At 39.4% G+C, this 21955-nt stretch overlaps 1 protein-coding gene across 1 annotated transcript in view; it reads left to right on the top strand.

Annotated features, from left to right (window-relative positions):
• Positions 1 to 16126, top strand: part of LOC144476529 (uncharacterized) — a 142189-nt gene extending 126063 nt beyond the window's left edge. Inside the window, exon 6 of the mRNA XM_078193608.1 lies at positions 12292 to 16126. Within this exon, the coding sequence (XP_078049734.1) occupies positions 12292 to 13577 (1286 nt within the window). The 3' untranslated portion in view covers positions 13578 to 16126. The remainder of the gene's footprint in view (positions 1 to 12291) is intronic.
• Positions 16127 to 21955: the final 5829 nt, after the last annotated feature.

Below are 21955 nucleotides of genomic sequence, written 5' to 3'. Positions count from 1 at the left end.
TAGGAAATTGTTACAATCTATTCTTAAATTCATTTCGAAATTAATTTTACTAAAATGTAACAAGTGCACATGTATATTTTACGTTATAATATTAGTAACGTTTAAAATTACATCTTGGACTAATTTTGGCATCCGATGTGCATGCTTTTTCTACTATTTCTAATTCTATTCGGTTCAATGAATCTTTTATTATGTTCCACATGTTAAGATATTATCGGGAATCGATGTGGATTCTACCGAGTGATGAGTATGAAATGAAATCGGCATACGTTTTCTACAAATAAAAGGCAATAGATGAGTAAACTTATTGCATTAGTAACAATACTTTGTAAAACTCGCAGGTATTACCTAAATTAAAGGAAAACTTGCAATTTATATTAAATAAGCAACTGTAATAATATTATTATTATTAATAAGCATCCTAATACTTTTTGAGGAAGACAGTTCGATATAAAGTTCATTATACTTAGAGGTACCATTTATATTTTGCAAAATACTTACGAAAGTGTTCGAACCGTCTCGTCTGGGTTCGAGTCTATTTAAAACTAATGATTTACTTTCAAGAAATACCCATGAAACTCTTATTATACTAAATTCTGTCTCTACTTGAGAAGTATAAAGACCGGACACGATCAAGCCAGAAGCAGGGTGCGAGATGAAAGCAAAACAGAAGGACCGTCGGCCATCTTACTTTGTCCTTTAACAGTGCAGAATTGAAGTAAAACAAAAGTAGAAAATGTTTTATTCCGCTTCTGAGGTATCGAAGTAATATTCGAAAGTTGAACAATGTATTACTTTAATCGTAAAGAACAATTACAATGTTAACAATACATTAATTGTACGCAATTACACTATTTTAGAATGACAAAGAAATGATTAACGAATGTAAAAAATTTAGTTGATCGACTTCTAAAATGTACGGGTTTGTTATAAAAATTCCCAATGTTCTAGTTGTTTACAGTACTATCAACGTTATATCTTATTCGGTAATTTATAAATATCTGGTAACTTCTGTTCTCATTGCAGTGGCATGCGCATCTAATGTTTTAAATATTGTATCATTTTCAAGATGTGTTGAAAACATTTCCTTTTAAAACATATCCACTTTCATAATGCTCTGCTCTTATACAATAGCAAAGAAATAATAACTCTTATTTATTAGATTAATTTTTTTAATAAATTCTCCATAAACGTGTCTTCACAAATTCAATGATCTTAAATCAAAAAATTTAATGTAAACTGTGGACCCGGCCGATATTTAATATTTTTGCTATTACAACACGTTACATGTTTTACAAGTTTTGACGGGACATGCAAGGTATTTCGAATATCTTGTAAAACCGCTACCGATACTCTAACGCTACGCTGGCTACGATGAAATTCAGGGCAAAGTAATATGGCGGATGCCCTCGCGGCCGATCCATATTCGGTCCCTATTATATTTCCTAAGTCCGTGGTTGAACAAGAACCGGCCTTGCGTTTTGATCTCGACTCGTATACTTTTCCACCGGCGAAATGGATTTCCGATGTATTAGCATGTAAGTGAACGCCTTCGGACGGGTCGAGCCAATGAATGAAGGATGCATACATACGCGTTCGTAGCTCGTAAGTCGTAAACTGTGCATAATTTCGGCGCGATCAACGCGCCCATGGAAACGGTATCCGACGTTTTTACAGTGTGCCTCGCTTATTAATTTATCAAAGCGACGACTAATTAATTTAGCGCGGGATTAATTTAACGGGAACACGGTTGAAACTCAATGAACGTTACGAACAAGTTCGCGCCAGTTTACTGAGAACGGTTGATCCTATTCTTCGATAATAACGTCGGAACGCAATCGATACCGCGCTTACAACCGAGATTTAAATATTATCTCGACGGTAGAACAAGGCGGAAGCAGCGACGTTCGCGGGCTAGGCCTCGTAAATATTGTGGCCCCCGTAACGAATTCGATTGGAGTTTTAATAAACCAATCGACGACGGAATACCGGAATATAGGTACGGACCGATTCGGAATAAATGGTACGGAATAAATTGATTAGCAAAGCCCCCTGTAATCTAAAGTGCAAAGAGCGGATCCTCCGTTTACTTTGATCGCGAATCCGCTGTATTTCACTCGGTTAATGCAAATGAAAGGGGACCAACAAACCAAGTAAACGAATGTCTGAGCAGTTAATCCGATTTGAAAATCATAAATTTCCTCCGTAATGTAAATTGCCATCGAGTCTCGCCGCGCCTCGGTCCACCTTTGCGTTCGATCGTTTTTCGAATTTGCATTACTGTAATCTGAATATTACCTCGACGGCCGATCGTAAAATTTATTATTTCCGGTGTCCTCCGAACGGAAATTACAGTCGTGAGAAAGTCGTAGCGCACTCGTGTAAAATATCGTTGCGCGCGTACCGTGGCCGTACACGCAGCGAACAAAATGGCCAGCCATGGCCGTCCCATAGATTTTCAAGCCCGACAAAGCGTTCTTTATTTCTCTCGCTAGAATCAAGTGAAATTAATGTCTCGCGAGACTCGACACTGAATGAGATAATATTTAAATCGAATCGATAGCTCCGAATAGCACCGCGTTTAGGTTTTTCCAACGATAGTATCGCTTTTTATCCTGCTTCGTTGTTGCTTTCGACGAACTTCGAGTTCTATTCCAATAGGGTAGTAGAATCAGTTACTATTGGTTAACCAACGTATCTTTGATCTGTTTTCGAGCATAATTAACTTTATCTTTACCGTATTAAATTTTTGTATTCTTTTGTGATAATTTTATAAGAATAATATAAGAATAATACGTATTAAATCTTCTTGTTCCGTTATTTTGTTTATTTTTTAAATATGCAAAAGTTAAACAAAGGATAGAACTGTAACGGCTCCGCTACTCTACCTGTTTTATGGTTGTGTAAACGGTTTTCACTCCACCATAGTTACTCACAATTTTTCTATTCGATAATGTACGAATCGCAGTTTGCATGGCCGCGATTGCAACGAATTTTTGTCGTTTATTGCAATTTCGTGAGAGTGATACTCGTCGAGGAACCGAGCGATCCGATGAAATCTGGCGAGGAGCAATCGACAAGAATTGAGACTAATTAATTCTGACCCAGCGGACCAAGAACCGCTGGTTCCAGATCTTGCGATGAGCAGACCCTTTAGTTGGGCTTGGTTCGATAATCCTCGTCAAAACCGGAATTATACCACGTCGCGTCGCACAGTGCTCGATTCCTTCTGAAAATGGGATGAAAATCATTATAACTTGACGACCTGCTTTATTGACAAATGGAAAAATACCTTCCTTATCTTGAAAAATGCGCACATTGTTTCTGTTAAGTAACGACAACATAATTATTGATATTTACTCTTTTTTTTATCGATAAACCCATGAAGCTTGTCGTTAGAGGATTTGATGCTATGCAAAGCGTAACATTGTTTATTACCTTCAGACAATAATACTAAAAACATTCACCGCAATTTTTAACAGATCTAAAGGAATTACGTTACAATACTCAAATTGTAGGCTAACTAATTCTTTTATTATAATTAGACTACGAATTTTATCATTCATGGCAGAATCATATAGTTGTCAATTTATTATTTTTAATATATTAATCTGATTAAAGAATGAATACATTTCAGTGTCTCTGTCATGTAATTACTGCAGACAATTATTATTTTACATAAAAGACCAGTTTGATTATTATAATACTTTGAAACCAGATTTGCAGTTTTTAAACAATTAAGAAACATTAATAATCTGAATATATAATAACAGTATTCATATAAATTTAAATATACTTGAGTTATAATAATTTTTTGAATTATTAGCAAACGTATAAAACCTGCCAATTACACGTATTGTATTATAATAATTTTGCATAACACACAACGATTTTCTATTTGCAAAACAATTCTTTCCCCGTTTTCCAAGAATATCGACCACTGCGCGTCGCATCGCTTCGAAAACCGAGCCATACTTTATAAAACTTTCGTCGGAACTTTAAAATTCCAGTGTGACGAAATAAATGATCTTTTTTCTTGCTAATAGAAGTGTACGCGATCGATTTTTTTTCGGTTAATAGAGTTTGTTTCAAGTTCTATTACTTTCAACTTTGCTATTAAAAATTCCGATTAATTCCAACGAAGTTAACGGTTCGAACGCAGTTTTTTCGGTTGACTCGTTACGACAACGTTCCGCTGTAAATTGCTGCTTAGACAAAGCAACATTTACACTTCGTTGGGGATCCCCGATCGTTGCCGAAATGTACGCTGAGGTACGCTAAGTAGGCGCTGAAAAATGCAACGCAAGGCAATTGTTTTATCTTCTGTTAACACTTTGATTGCTGCGTTATCCGTGTCCTGAGTGACGGAGTTACAGTCAGCCTAAAAAGTATTCGCACGCCGATTTTCAAATTTTGACAAGTCGTCGATGATCGAGCTGCTATAATTACATAAAAGCGAGTCCTACAACAATGATTCTGAACTCATTTTAAAGCTCGGAGCTACCAGTTATACTGCGTAGCGTTTAGTTTCCTGTAACATGTTCATGAACCACCTCTAAATGTGCTGGAAAATTTTTTACACTACTGATCCCAACATAAATGTCAAGATTGCAGTTACGATGTTATCTTAAACATTAATGTACGACTTTTTTAGTCACTCTTTTGAGCTTCGGAGGTGTACTGACCAATTTACAGTAACACGAACGAATTTGTTTCTCGTTTCGATTTCATAAAATGACTGAAACAAGTCGTACACCAAGTTTTAAGAGGTCTTTCCAAAGAGAAAACTACAATCTCCACATTCGTGGTTAATTCATTCGTGAAAGAAATTTTTCAGTGGTTCTAGAGACGATTCAATTATATAACTGATTGAGCAATTACGAAGACAGATGCTTCAAATTTTAAAATAAGTACAGATTTATTACGATATGATGATCTCTTACGAAATTATATAATTAATCTAAAATTCACTGTACGAATACTCTTTAGACTGACTGTACATGCTCGACTTGGAAAATTCGTTTTCATGCTGATGTGTTACATCTCTGTTGAAATTACAAATTGTAATTGAACGTTGGAATTGTAATTGATCTCATACAGTTCGACTTGTCAATTTCAATTTTATTAAAATACTTTAATTTTATGAAATTTTATAAGGTTTTGACGCGACAATCGAAGTGTTAATTATACTTCATTACTATTGCCACGCTCTAGTTCACCACAAACGATCCCAGCACACTCACATGTGGAATGTTTATCAGAATTTTGCATTAGACTTCTGTGTGCTTGCTTGTTGTACAACACCGTTCAGCCATGTGTTCGTATTCTGTGTGTAATGTTAAGGTTATCTCTATAGGTAATAAGTCGCGACACTGTTAACATTCAACAAAACTTGATAATAATAGCTCCGCGAGATTATCCGAGATAAATACAATTTCGCGAATGATGCCTGTACAACGTATGGATCAATTGCGCCGAGTGGACTGTAACATAGGCAAATTTGCGTTTCGCCTCGACGGGAAACGAACGAGCCCGAATACGAAAATGAAAAAGCTGCCCGGTAAAAAATTTCAATGAAAACGCTCCATCGCGGTTCGTTTTCGGATGCTTGCACGATTAACCTCTTAACGTGCAAATACATATCGCATCTATCCGCATCATTCCGAAAACATAAGTCAGTGTTACTTTCACACTTGTTCTCACTCGGTGGTAAAATGAATATGCTCATTAATTTGATAAATGCTCGATGGTAAATAAAACATAGTTTCGAATTTAACAATCTCTGTATGGCTTAATGAGCCTGTAAAGTTTCACACTAAATCTACAGAGCGCAAAGAGCGACGCATTTCGCTTTATATAAAACTGGATTTATTTAATCTTTCCGACATTTTTAGGCTAATGTGGAATCGCTTTCTATGAAACGGTCTTTGTAACATCAAGATTTTAAGCCGATAATGTGACGGTTTAATCGTAACCAAAAGCTGCATCCGTCAATTATAATGCTAATCAACGTTCTCGTCATCGATAATTGTAATTTGTAACACGAAACAATTTATTATGCTTTCGGTTATTTGTAACCAAATCTATCTCCGTCATTTGTAATGATTACCGTTAGCCAACAAAATTCTGGTCACTTATAATCATTGATTAGCAATGGTAATTGTTATAGCTAACAATTTAATGGCAATATATCAATTTTCCTCATTTCAATTATAACAATTATGGACGTTATGGTTCAGAATCAGTTCGACCTCTTGTATACTCGGCTGGCTATTCAAGTTATCTGGACAGTAATATTTTCGTGGGAGGTTGCAGCTCGTAGATCCTCTGGAAAAAGAACTTCCGCGATTCGTGCGTGCGTGGAACCGATGTATCATTGAATTTCCTGGCGGTATCAATCCTCTATTCGGTAAAGGAGTAAGAACGGTGGCAGCGGCGGCGGCAGCGGCGGCGGTGGCACGAAACGAAGGAAATGTTTGGCGGAGATTAAAAGACAGTCGGCCCCCAGCCTTAATTTCCGTCCCGCGAATAATTCAGCCGTAGCAAAGACCGCCGCCGCCGCCGCCGCCGCCGCCGAGGCGAATAGGTGAGACATTATCCACATCACGAGACGTTCATAAATCTTGCAATGCCCCGTTATCTGTTATCAAGTCACCGCGCTCCATTAAATCGGAACGTTACAAGTTACAAGCGGAGCACCGTTTCCCGAACAAGCTCCCATCCTCCGCGTTTCGCCGTGTTTCTCTCCTCTTCGTACGGTTTTCATGGCCGACGCCGGAACACTCGGAAACAAAGAGATCTGATTCCCGAGATCTACTTCCGTCACCGGGATCGGTTGTTTCTGTATCTCCTTATCGAGCAACGGTACGTCGCGCGGATCTGGAATTCATTATATAAATCCGACTAGGGTCGACGGAGGCGGGAAACGGGCACGCGCGCGAGGCCATTTCGACCGTAAAATCGACCGATCGACGCCCACTTTGTCTAAACGGATTGCGTGCAATTATCGGACAATAATCGGGCCGCATTATACCTTATTACAACAGATCGCACGGCCGTCAAGCGCGGCGCAATTTGTTTGCGGTCATTTCGCGATAACCCGACAAACCGGAACAGCTTTGATTTATAGTTGAGCCATGGGGTTATACAGTTGTCCGGCGAGCGCGCGCCGTGTCGTCGAGAGGTCGATCGACGAGACGCAAGTTATTTTCGCGCGGTTAACGATCGCGTTCGGCAACGGCCTCGTTTCTCCGAATTTCATTGCGTTCCGTGGACCCTCGCTATTTCCGTTGAGAACGGAGTCGCTCGTTCGTTCGTTCGTTCGTTCGTTGGTTTGCTGGTCGGTTGGTTAGTTCGTTCGTTGGCTCGTCGGTACAATAATAAAATACATCGTTGGCAAAGGCTGAATTAACCGCAGGGAACACGGTTGAAAACGGACCTCTCCCTGTTCGCGGGACTTTCCGCGGAAAACTTTCCCCGTGCGATGACTGGCAACTACGTTGCCATTGCCGACCGTTGCCACAGTAGCGGCTCGCATGACTGGAAAAATACGAAAAAGCTAGCCGGGTACGGGAGGAAGTTCGAAGAAACGAAGAAAGAAGTATTCGTCGACGGGTAACGGTGGACTTTGGCCCCGTTCCAAGAGACCATCGACCGTTTCCAACCCTGTTTCTTTTCTATTATCGTCGGAACAAGCAGGATGGGGTCGGAGCGCCTCTTTTCCTCCCTTTATCCCGCGACTCGACCTCCCACTCGCCCTTTCCTCATATCTCCACCCTCTCTCTCTCATCGTTGCCCGCCGCCGTCTCTTGGAAAACGGATCCCATTCGATTTTATTATGACAACGTCAGATCAATGAAACGAAAAAGCCGCCTAGCCAATTATCGACCTTTAATTGGCAGAATAGCACGCGTATGAATAATTCGACGAGACCTTTATCGACCCGCGCCTCCCCGTTGCCTGTGTCGAAAATAACGAACCGATTCGAATGCGCGGCGATTTCGTCGCCGGGTAATTGCCAATTTAATATTTGTTTACCCCCGGCGAACAGCTATTCTGTAACGGATTTTTGTCAATAATGCAACCGTTGCAGCTGCACGAGTTACATCGGATTGATTTGACAAGCGCGCTTTTCAATACCGTGCGCGTCACGGTTTTGCGAACGCGCGCGTACCGCTGTGTGTGTGTGTGTGTGTTTTTTTTTATTTATTTTGTCATGTAACTTGTATAAATTCCGAGCTTCGAGATCTTTCCTTTCGACGATCCGCCGCACGTTCGGCCGGAAACCTGTTCTCTGTGGCCGAAATTATTTTTAGCGTTATTTCGAGGTTTAAGGTTACGGTACGGCAGGTCGTTGAATTCGTTTCGTCACCAGTTCAAGTATTATTAAATATATATATATATCGATTTACAAAGTATTCGTATACCTTTTAAAACGGAATAACCTTTTTGTAATTGGACCGAAAGATCTAAATTTTGGTGGGATGTTAGAGGTATTAGTTTACTAGAAAGTGGTTGAGAAATGGTTTTAAAAAATATTTACTGAATCGGATAAAAGTGTTAAACAGATTATTTTTTTCAATCTCTTCATCTGAACCTGGAGCGAAAATTTAAAAAATGCGCTTCGAAGATTTCGCCAACTTCTATGCATACTGAAAATTTCATTTCAATTGTAGCTCATCTGTGCGTGAACCAATTTCAACTAAATGTTCAACGCGTATAAAAGCTACCGAGATCTACAAAATGGATTTTTTTTAATTTTCGTTATACGTTCAGATAAAAAAGTTGAAAAAATTATCTTTTAATCCTTTTTTTTCATTCCAACCAATTGCCATTTTTGAGAATTCTTCCCTGGAAAATGACCGAATTTTCTAATTAATTTTCTGATTAATGTCATAATCCAAACAAATATTACAATCAAAATCACTTGTAATCCGTAAGGACGACAATCAAGTTCATTATAATCAAAATAGCAACAGGTCTGAATAAATATAATCTTTTAGTCATTATAAAGTATCACATGTTACCTACTTTTAAGGCTCGGTAGGTTTAGCATGAAAGTTTCAGTCTGATTTAATGTTTTAGTACTTCAGGGCATCTGTTTCTTAAAATCCGCCGAAACTTTAAAGGTCTCAGGTGGTTGAATTGGAAATTCACGTATTAGTCTCCATAATTGCTTATGCTTTCGTATGAAATAAGTCCCATTTTACAACTTTGAATGACTTACTTAGAACCTTTCTTAACGCTTAAATTTTTTCAAACATTGTTACATCTATATGAGCCGCCCAGTGCACACATCGATTAACTCCACTTTTTGAAAAATCTTAAATTTAAGTGTCAAAGCACTTGGTATAGTCATAACTTTTTATATTTATAATAACTTTTCTGAATAATAAAGATTAACACCGTTAAACGGCAAAATTTTTTTTTCTTTTTTTCTTTTTAGCTATTCTTTCTTGTTAATTTTATACATTAAATAATATTAATTTTATACATCAAATTATACGTTAAATGAAAGCTATATCTGTATTTATTCATTCTACATTATATATGTGAATCTATGTTATAACAGGAATTTTAAAAATCAATGTACATCATTTCATCGCGTTTCTCGACTTTTTGTTTTATGGAGTTAGTCGAAGTGTGCACTGAACGGCTCATATATGAATTAAATAATTCTTAAAAAAATAATAAATAATGAGTATACGTACATATCTATTCTTATACAGGGTGTTTCATAATATAAGAGACCTTCTATTTCTTTGTTTATGAGTTGTAATACATTTTATAGAACAAAGCAAACTCTCTGTAAACAAAAAAATGAAATAAAAAGTTTTATTAACAATGCCGAAATGTAAATTCGACAATTGAAATCAATCAAAATATTCTGTTACTATATAATTAACACAGAAAATTCGCTACATCTCATAAACGTAAGCGAACAGAACATATGACTCTTGTTTATTATTTTATGTGTACAATCGGCCCCCAAAGTTAAAAGAATTATATACACACATATTTCTTTTTCGAATGATTTCAATAAATAACGCACTACATTCTTTTAATGATTGCTCTACTTTTCAGTCGCTTCACATAGTTTTCTCATAGACGTATAAAATCCATAGTTTATTCGTAACGCTCCAATAATATACTTTATCAACCATTTGTCCGTCTAAAAAGCATTTCAAATAAATAATACCACTATAATCGAAGAAAACGATGTATGATTTTGATTTTTTCATCACAGCAGTTATCATGTTTTTCATAAACGTAGAGTCACTAGAAAACGAAGCCAGAAAAATAAATGCAACAATTAAGACAAATTCTTTGCTCGACAGATTTTACTACTATAAAAATCGCAGAACATACTTGAAGTTGATTGACATGAACAGTTGCAGTAAAGTAAAACTGCTCAAAAGATTTATGTTGTATAAGTATTAATAAAACTGTCTTCAGTTGTACAACTACCGGCTATGCTTATTGTTAATATGTTCACAATTCTACTGACACGAACAGTGAATAGACGTGCGGTCGGCATTTTGTGTTTTCCTACTGTAAACACAATGATTGATGGATCGTGATCGAACTTAGCGTTATAACTAAACACAGTGATGCCTGTGTACAACAAATTGTTTCGATACACGCGGGACTTTAGAACGCGAAATTCCGAATACTTTTGTTACATAATATATTAGGGTTAGAAATTGATTCGGTACATTTTACAGCAAATTTAGTACTTATTTATAAATAAATTATACATTGGTTATTCTTCGAAATAGTGTTTACTATATTCGATGACTTTGACTCATCTTTTAGGCATGTGTCAAATTCCTTGACTAAACAGAATGTCGACTTCGATGTAATGAATTCATTGATACCCCTTTTGCACCAATGTTTGGGATTTCGTATCTGTTAACACGCTCGTCGCCGACAATTAGACACTAAAATCCCCACATAATTAAAGCAATTTAATTAATTAAAATGAAACTAAAAAGTTCACATACATCATAGGAGATGACATTAGAACTCTTTCGCATTCGAAAAATCATAGTCGAATTCATTTTCCTCGAATATATTGCAATAAAAGTAAATTTTCAAAATTGGTCAGAAATAAGTGTCACCCAGATATGGATGATGCGGTGACGAACGTGTTAAATGATGTTGGAGTGATCGGAATAAATAAAAATCCGATGGAGTCAGAAGAGTATGTCGCATGTGAGAGGACACTGATAGGAACAATTGCATGGAAACTCCCACGGGAACGCATGGAAGAAAACTCTTAGCGTTACAGAAATTTTGTATAGGATTTGGGGCGGAGGTTGTGATCATAATCGGTTCACCTTTCTTCTTACACCGTGACCCTAACTTACTCAGTTACTAATCATTTTTGTATCGACTAGTAGTTAAATGTTTCGTAAGTGTCGTTACTTAAACATTATATAATGGCAGTCCATTATTTACAATTACATTCAAACCACTGTTGTAAGTTTTTCGCACTACTTTTATTTACAAGTTTTAGTCGGATAAACTAAATTATTAAGATTCGATATCAAGATGATAAAACATAATTTTTTAGTTTACCCAAAGAAATACTTATAAACAGAAGCAACGCAATAAAATGTGTATAACGAAGCTGGCTGCCGTTATATATTAAATTAAAAATATTCAAATCAATAGATTGTCTCATATTTTTCTTCGTGACTGTATAAGGTTTCGTCGGCTGGGTTCAGTTAGATGTACGTATAGAAGGGACGCGATCGAATCATAAACAACGTTCGTGGAGGAGTGCCGATTAGACAGAAGTCGCGTAATTGGGACGCTCGCGGCGCGTTCTCTGAAACGAACGTAAAAGTGTTTTCGGGCCCGATTAATATTCCGTGGTCGTTTATCGCGAAAGTTGAGGCTTTCGAGTCGCATACCGAATGGCTGCGGGAATTTCACCTTCTAGCGGTGTCCGCCGACGGAAGTAAATACTCGCTTTCACGGTCGCTTCCGATAGCTCCAGGAACGTCGGTCCCCGATCGGCGACCACTCGGCGATCGGGCAGCTGGACTCTTTCTAACGACGTTTCTATCGCGGCGAATCAACGGGAAAATAAAGTCACGTGGCGATACACATCGACTGCAGCAACGTGCTCCGACTGCTCCGAATCGTCATCGGTTCGACCTTCGCCAAGGCTGGCCGCAATCGAACGGTAGTATGCTTATCGAACGTGTCGGTGCGTCAGAGCTTGCCCCTACCCTTCCCCACCCCTAATCAGAGACAAGTCGCGTGTGGCATGCCCCTCTTTAGGGATTCGGAGCTCGTCGAGGCGGTACGTGCTGATTCAACACGAAGTTTCCCCGACGCCGACGCCAATGCCGACGCCAACGGTTGGCCGTCGTGCGGACACTGCGGACAGCACGGACAACGCGGACCGCCGCTCGGTAGTTTGGTGCCGGCAGTCGAGCGAAATCGGCCCTAACGTCGATTCCGAAACCCCTCGATCCTCGAAGCGGCTCCGCGGACCGTTCGGACTAGCCAGGATGGACGTTTCAATTATACGGAAAGCGGTCAGCGCCTTATTGTTCGCGCTGCTCGTCGTCGGACAATCCTCGGGCATGCACACGCCGCAACCGTTCGTCATCAGCAACACGCTGGACCAAGGTAGCTCGGCGAAGGACTACTTCATCGGGCCGTGTTTGGTGAACACTAATCAGACGTGCCCGGACGAAGAGGTGACTTTCTTCCTGTACACCCGAAGGAACGTGAAAGATGGTCAGCAGATCCTAGTGGACGCGACCGACTCGAACCTGCCGGAGACCAATTTTGTGCCCTCGAACCCCACCAAGATCCTGATACACGGTTACGACTCGGACATGCAGCTGTCGTACCTGGTCGACGTGCGAATGCAGTACCTGAAGAGTTACGACTACAACGTGATCTCGGTGGACTGGCATCGTCTAGCGAACGCACCGTGCTACCCCATCGTCGTGAGAAACGTGCCCCACGTGGGCGACTGTCTAGCACAGCTGATCGACAGGCTGAGGGACATGGGCGCCACTGACATCCACGCGATCGGCTTCAGCCTCGGCGCCCACGTGCCCGCGTTCGCCGCGAACGTGCTCCGTCCGTATCGCATCAGCAGGATCACCGGCCTGGACCCGGCCATGCCTCTGTTCGTCACCGTGGACAAGGACCACAAGCTGGACGCAAGCGACGCCGAGTTCGTCGACGTTTTGCACACGAACGCGTTCATCCAGGGCAAGGTCGAGATGAGCGGGCACGTGGACTTCTACATGAACGGCGGCATCAACCAGCCAGGCTGCTGGGAGATCGGCAGACCCTTCGAATGCGACCACCATAGATCGGTCATGTACTTCGCGGAGTCGATCAACTCGAAACCCGGTTTCTGGGGATGGCACTGCGGCGGGCTCGTGTCCTACTTGCTGGGCATGTGTCCGCCGAGGTACCCGGCCATCCTCGCCGGCGACAAAGTCGGGAAGACGGAGAGGGGATTCATTCTGGTCCGCACCAACTCGCACAGTCCCTACGCCTTGGGGAATTTCACCGTGAACCAGTTGGACATGTATACATAGGCTCGGCGAAAGGATCCTCGGCGATTAAGTCGCCAGATAAGGCTCCCGCGATAACGGACGATATACGACGAACTTCGCGAGAGCCGCGCGATGAAACGGGATCTCCGAGCGGGGATCCCAAACCGAACCCACCTCTCTCGCGAATACTTGGAGAAACTTCGACGATCCGAGAGTTCGCCGCAGAAAAACACGAACCCGTGCCAAGGTCAGGAGATTCCGGGCATCTCCGTTCCCACCGTCTAATCGATATCGAACTCCGCGAGGCGAGAGATACAGCGCTAATTTGCCATCGAGAATCGATTGCTTATCAGTCGTGCACGAGTCGCAAATAACGAATTACAATGCCCGTGGCTACTAGCGCGTTGTATCGTGGACGTGTTCAAGATTGATTGTATTTTGTAGTGATCGTTTTTCGTAACTCCATATTCTGTTAAATTGGGGCACATGAAATATCGAATGTTTTTTAATGAACGGCAAGAACTTCGTATCTGTTTCTGAAAGATGATCTCATCGTGATATTATATATTTGCTTCGATATTGTTTTTCTTAACGAAGTTTTAATCTAGAAGTGGCTACATTTATTGGACTGTCGAATTTGATGTTATCACGTCTATTTGCGACGAGGAGTATGTTAACGTCTTTTCAACCAGAAGAACTTCTTCAAAATTGATCCGAATAACTTATATTTTGCTGAAACGATAGACTGCGATTATTTAAGATTCGTTTAACTGCGATTGATTAAAACGATAAACAAAAGTATACTTATATACATGTCGAAAAGTTCATCGAAATTGGTCACAGAGAAATGTGTAAGAATGATGTGTTTTTAGTTGAAAAATTGCTGTCTTCAGTCGGTATAACGTGTCAAAAAAATATTCAAACCATATTCGAACTAATTAAAAAAGCTGATTCCGTTTGAAATGGTGTTAACATACTTTCCGATGCAAGTGCGACTCCGATAAATTACTTCGGTCGCTCGTGAGTCGCGGTTTATGAGACACGTTACAAGCAGTATAAACGTGTTCGCGGCACGAACTTATCGGGCCATCTGATCGTTCGGATCGATTAAACTCGAATCTATTTGCAGGCCATAACTTCACTCTTCTACGTAACTTCTTTGCTCTATTTTAACATGCTTGCATAACTTTAATCATCAGGTGGGGTTAAATTGTTGGAAAATACAGCGTAAAAAGATGGAATGAAGTATTCAAGATCGTAGATTGCTTGCTATATAGCTTAGATTAAATGGTAAGAAGAAGAAGATAAAGAAACAAAGGGAAATTAAAAGGTCGATCGCCGTCAGCGAAGTGAAATATATCGCTTGTGAAATGAACTCTAGAAAATGGACGACCCTATGTCGACCGTATATACCCGTAGCTTCTCGAATCGAGTCGCCGTAACGCGATTAAAGTTTCAATAAATATTGTAGTCGATATGGCTTCCATAATCTTTATCTCGAGCAGCAATAAAGCTAGTGGAACGTTTACGTTTGTAATCGAATTTATTGCTTGAAGAGGGAACGGTGCAAAGACCTCGGTTCTTCCAAAGATCTAGAAGCCGTACTGTATGATCCGGTTAGTTCCTTTAAGCCAACTTTAAGATGAAAGGGCCCGTCGTGCTCCGTAAGACCGGCGGAAGAACGTTTGAAAAATTATAAATGTTTTGCAAAGAAGTCACGATTACCAAAAGCACTCTTAATTCTGTAGTACTTTCAAGGCATCGTTGTACGCGTTATAGACCGACGTCGGAATGATCATGAAGGAAAAGAAACTTTATAAATTTATTTAATAAGAAGACTTACATTTATTTCAACGCACAAACCATGGAAGCGTAAATATACTATTTAGAAATAAGCCATGCGATTAGGCTGTGGATTTAGGTTGCGGAGCCTCGTTAGCTTCGCTTCGTTAACACGATTGTCAAGAAATGGTAAGAAACTTATCGTTAACATTTTAGTAAAATTCGATGTTCTAATAAATATGCGTATTATTACGTTAATAGTACATATACCAGTGAGGCATACATATAACACATTGTTTATGTTGCAGTATTGTTTTATTTAGTACGTACAACCAATGAAATAGAAAATAAGAAACGTAAAAAACATGAAGATCTAATAAAAATGAAATTGTTAAGAAATAAAATTAATATTCCCGTTGACAGCATGCAATGTTACGTTACGAACGTTTACTACAGTCTAGAATATGCAATTGCGTAACATGTATCTTAACTTTCTGTACTGCAGTTCCTATTCCAGAAGTTACAAAGACATTATTTGATCAAGTACTTAACAAAATATACTTACCATTATTTATGTCTTCGATACGTAATATTCCCTGAGGAGAACATTTTTGGAAAATCCTCGTTCTCAAAGGGTTAATTGTTTTACACTAAACGCAGCGGCAATTTTTATTTCGCGCCGAGATATGCAGTCGAATTAATGTAGCACGTCGATGCGTCTATTACGTCGGCGAACGTCGAAAGATATAAATAGAAGGTATCGAACAACGTTGGGAATATTCAATAAAATGCTAAATGTTCAATGTGAATCGTTTCTCTTGTTCCATTCGTATCGCGCGTAACCGCGTGTGCCGCGTGTCCGTTTTCAGACAGTTTATCCTGGGTAATAATCTCTTATCCTTGCCCCCCCCCCCCCCTTTCGCTTCCTTTCGAGCTCGCGGTTAACTACCACGTGGCATTTTTAGTTTACGTCGCCGGAAGCTCCGTCGAATCGGCTATGGTGCTTCGAAACGCGATCTTCTATAACCACGGCGGATCGACGAAACCTAGTTATGTCACTTGTTCCATGAAACGAGCAACCGTAGTTGCTAGTCGGCAACCGACCAATTTAGGAGATGAAAAACGAACGGAAAGAAGACGGTTACGACGAAGACACGATAGGCCTGCCGACATTTCTCGCACAGATTCTAACAGCGATTCGGGGGATGGAACTGGTAGAATTGTCGGTTTGTTGTACATCGACCTTATTGCAGATTTGAAGTAAGACTTACGGTGGATCGGAAAAAGATTTCGCACACGTTTTAAAACGGAATATCCTTTTTGTAATTGGGTCAGGCGATCTAAATTTATTTAACATGTTCGTGGAATTAGTTTCCTAGACAATAGCTAAAAAATTGCATTCGTAAATTAAAATTTGTTGGAACGATGAGAAAATTAAGAAATAATGTTCCCTCAACTTTTTTTTATCTAACCCTTTGCACTCTAAGCTATTTTTATCCGAAATTCAAAACATGTTTACTGATCCAAAAAATTTCTATTTTATATAATTTATTGTAACCTATACATATGAAATTGAACTTTCACAAAGTTGATACTGACAAAACTAATTTGAAACGTGACACAGCTACTTTTAACACTTTGACTGCCGCGTCACTCATATGTGAGTGGTGAAATTATTTTCTCACATCTGAAATTAAGATTGTACGCTAATTTAATACGTCTTCCTAATTAGCAAAACATTGAATATTATCGAATTAATGTCACACAATTTATCTTCTCAATCTAAATGTTTCTAAGTCAAATACTTTTTGATTTTATAAAATTTTAAGGTTGTTGACGTGGTCAAAGTATTACTGGCGTCTCAAAGTCTCCACTTCAGTGCAAAGGGTTAAAAACCAATAATTTCACCCATGACTTCATAATGGAACCTTACTCCAGCTATATCGTTTTGAAACTCTAACCCTGATATCCTAACCCTTATATGGTGGTTCTTAAAACAGTATTGGACATGTATTTTTTACAATAATTTCTTACCACTCTGCAGAAAACACCGAAAAGGTAAATTATAATAACAGTTTTTGAAATGGAAAAATATTCAAGAAACTAGATTAACATTTAAACAGAAAAATTGACTAATATATTTTTTATATTTCTAATATATTTTTTAAACATATAAAAATACCGAAAACATGTTAGTGCAGCTAGACTCCATATTTAAAAATACACAACTTTACAATATGAATCACCCTCCTAGCTATAATAATCTTCAAGATATTCGATGAAATATGGTTCCAACCCCCGTCTGTTTTCACCCCTTCAGTCCAAACATGGGAAAAATATGTGGCGAATATTTTTCTAAGAACTATCCTTTACTATCTTTTACCAATAGTTTCATAGAAATCAGAGTGTCTCACTTCTATACGTCCTCTTATTCTTAAAAAAAAATCATGATGAATATAGATCGAGGAAGCGAATCAATTCTGACATTAAGATATGAATATTTTTATATGTACAATAAAAATATTCAAAGTATTTAAGAATATTTAATTGTACATTACTTTCAGCCCGCTATACTTCTTAAAGAAAGAATTAATTTTCTACGTGACGTCCGCTTTTTTCAATCGACAAAGAAAATTCTAATTTTACACGAAGACCTGACTTCTTCGTTTTTACTGGTTTACATTTTCTTTCGTTTCTACGAAAGCCTAGTCATCTTACTGTTGGAGTCGTTTCCTTAATTGAATGAGGACATTTAGACGCGGTTTACAACCACTATAGTCCAACGAGACGAGAGAGTAGATCAGGTAATTGCGCGTGATCGACGCGTGAGCAGGACAACGCCGACATCCAATTCTACCTACTTCAACATATAAGAAAATAAAGAGTTACTTTTCCGAATGAAAAGTTACTTATTGTCAATACAGTATGGAATAATTCATGGTACAAGTATATCTAAATCAAATTCGAGAGTTAAAATTCCGCCGCGACTTGTTTAATAATAATTATGAAAGAGGAAAAATTTTATTTAATTATTTATGATCGTTACACGTAACCAAAAACGGTTTTATTCCTATTTATTTTTTCCCTTTTTGCTTATAACAATTAGAGCCCTTTCTGAAGGTCCTGTCTTTTTTAAACACCTTGTATATACCAATCTCTCTCAACTCTAGTTAGAGAAATATGGAGAATTTAGGCGGGTAGACAGACAAATTTTTCGTATTTCAAATTCCGGGGCAAAATTCAAGCAGACCGAGATCGTAGCGTAACCTTATAACGTGTATGTAGTCGTATAAACCTGTTCAGAGAATTTAGTTATAAAAGCGTTGTGCTCGACTGTTGAACCCGGAATCCCAGTTCCGCGCTGTTTGAAAACAGCATCGGGGTCGCGCGATCGCGTTGCCGTATATTAAATCCGAAAAAATTTGAACACACCGGTACGCTCCCGACGTGGAAAGATACGAGCGGGCCATCGAGCTGTGCGATTGTTCAAAGGATCATTTCCTTTCCAAGACAATTGGAAAAATATAACGATAACGAAGTTGTATGCTATGAAATCCTCGTCGATCATCGATTCCCGATAGCGCTCTTTCGGTCGCGGACCATTCGACCGGGGGCTTGCAGCAGCCCGGTGTATCGAAATAAAAATCGTGGGACGAGGGAAACGCGAAAGTAATTAGTTGCCCGTGTCGCTGTGCCGGCGTAGATCGATAATTGGTATTTTGAGAACGCTCGGTAAATTTAGTCGGTCGACTTCGCCGCCGGAGTTTCAAGTCCGTGCGATCGGTTTTCAATGTTCAAAGGCAACGGAAAAGCCAAATTAATAATAATTATTATTATTTATTTATGTATACGGATAAAATCCCTTTGTTGCAAAAATGGAGGTAAAGAGAAGAGATTTCATATAGCTGTCACACGAGTTCGATAAAAATAAAAATATATACAATGAAGGGGTTTACAGTAGGGGAGCTAAATTCTGTGAATTTATTTTACATGTGATTTTTATCGAAATCCGTCCACCTAAACCATAGTAATTTCTATGCGTGGATACTGAACATTCGGAGTTGTTTTTCTCGACAACGTAGCCTAGATTTAAAAAGTTGTGTTTCTTATTTCCGATTTGTTTTTTCATGTAGAGTCACCACCCCTTCTCGATTGTACCACCGATGCTGGAACACCCTGTATGGTGGATATAATAAATGTTTATTAATACTAGTTTATCAGTAGTAGAAGAAATCTAATAAATAAGATTTAATGAAATGAGAATACTAAAGAAAGATTAATAAAAAATGGGGCAAAGTAGCGTAAAATAGTGACGTGCGAAAATATAATAATTACGAAAGAATCCATAGCGATCTGCTATACCTAGTAGACGGTTGAAACAATTATGGTAACCATATAGGGTATGGCGAAGGTTCCGGAAAAGTTAGAAATATGGTGAGGGTAGAAATTGCAAGGGCAACGAGAGCAGTCTGGGAGGGCAATTAGTGCAGATACGAAAGAATTTGGAACCGAAAACGGAAGAGATGCAGGTGTTATGGCGGGACTGATGTGTTTTACGGAATTTCAGTGCAACAGATGTACGGATCGAACGGAGCGAGCGCAGGCCTACCGGTGGGCATGACCACACTGAAGGGTTCCACGGGCACTCTGGGACCCCTAGGGAGCTACGGTACGGGATACAGGTCGGGGATAACGGAAGCTACGACCCTCCCGCGGCCGGGAAACTGGCTGCGCCCTGCGGGCCTCAGGCTCGGGCACAGCGCGGCGCGGGTCCGCCTCTACTGCCAGGCAAAGTGAGGAGTCACGGTTCCGATAGGTAACTATTAACCAAGGATTCTAACCGAACGCCTAATCATAACCCAAATCCGATTAACACCTCAACTAACGCATGAACAACGGTGTACTTTCATAAAATCAAAGTGCAGAGTGCGGATAAAATTCTGTTTTCTTATCAAAACACCCTTTCTGCAAATATTCGAAATCTGAATCTATCTTGTTTTTCAAATTCTTTGTACTTTCTACATCTATCGTTCTTTTTCGTTTTATTTGTTCTTTTCAGCTTAAAAATGAAAAATTATGTAATATTGTCACGATTACCGGATATGTAAGAAGAGACGGAGAGGGTGGCAAAGCAAACAATCACTCATTATTATTAAAGATAGAAGATCGCCCATCAATCACTCAAGTCGAGTTAATGAGTTTGAAACTAGCTTTACGAAATGTATGGAACGAAATTATAATAAACGAGTGTGCGACGATCATTAATAATGTCCGAGGAAGGCTTTGAAAATGTATTAAAGTGGAAGGAGCAAATTTCGAACGCCCAATGTAAATTTCATTGTTCAGTTTCGTGATTAATATCTTCGTTAAATTGGTAAATTATGTAAGATATTAAACTGAAGTGTCCCCTCCGCACCGTGTACATCATTTCATCAAATAGAAGTTGAAAAATTATTTTCCATGACATGAACTATTTTCTCAACATTCTTGGTTGCGGTTCCTAAAATGTTCTACCATTTATTTATTTAATCTTTTTTATATTATATCCGAAACAAAAGTGTCCCCTTCATACCATTTCTCCGCTATCTTCGCTGAAAATCGACTGACTCGCTCGTTTCTCTGCTTGCAGCGACATCTCCTCCAGCCAAAAGGATGAATGGTTTGTGTAGGTGAGCGAACAGAAACTTTCATGTCGGCGAACATGAAATACGTACGAATGGCTGCGGGAATTTATTTATTAAATAAATCTTACCGCCTAGTGCTTCTCTCCCTAATGAACTGCCCGCGCGGTAACTGACCCGTTAGCGTCAGCGTGTTTTTAACGAAGCTAAAGGAAGATGGCAAGACGCCATGCAGCCTTCAATGGGCTTCACGGCTGAAGTTTGCGCGCGGTCTTGAACGACGGTGCCTCTCGGAAAACTGTCGATGTTTACGATTCTAAGATTTCTGATCGAAGGATACAGCCGGTTAATGGGACTATAACTACCCTTCAACCGATTTAAACGGCTGGCGTGACGTTCGATTGTTCCTAAAAAGAAAACGTGTAAAACTTCTACCAATATTTTTGAACATTGTTTTTTATAAATTCACCCTCACAAATACTATTATATAAATACATATAATTCATATGATGAATTTATCAACGGTACGAAAATGTCTATCCGAATACGGGGTTTTCTAATCAAGAACGTACAGTTCCATATTGTGTATTTCAAAGTGTTATGGACCGAACGATCTTTTTCGTACGGTGCACAGCTCCTTGTTGTTCCAATGATGCTGCGCCTCCAACGACAAATTAATGGCGGTGAAAATGACTGAAATGGTGTAGGAATGAATAGATGTCAATGGGTAACAATACTATTTATTCGCTAATTGATGTTCAGTTGCGCGGAGGTCACCACGATTATCTTTATCGCACTGTGTTACAATATAGTTAGACTACTGGTTGTTGATTAACGGAGAACTTAAGTGATTCTACGGAGTTATAGATGTAAACTGTTGAGTCTCAGTGCGTCGCCACGCACTTCGACTCGGTTGGGGTGGGCTCAAAGATTCCAGTCGATCTTGAATCTATCTGATTGGCCTCACCCACACCCTGTGCTAATCCTAAGGCGTTTCCTTAGGGCCTTAAGGAAAGG

The sequence above is a fragment of the Augochlora pura genome, chromosome 10 (genome assembly GCF_028453695.1).
Source record: "Augochlora pura isolate Apur16 chromosome 10, APUR_v2.2.1, whole genome shotgun sequence".
In the NCBI taxonomy this organism is placed as follows: Eukaryota; Metazoa; Arthropoda; class Insecta; order Hymenoptera; family Halictidae; genus Augochlora; species Augochlora pura.
Note: the sequence above shows the minus strand (reverse complement) of the source record. Positions and strands in the feature narration are given on the sequence as shown.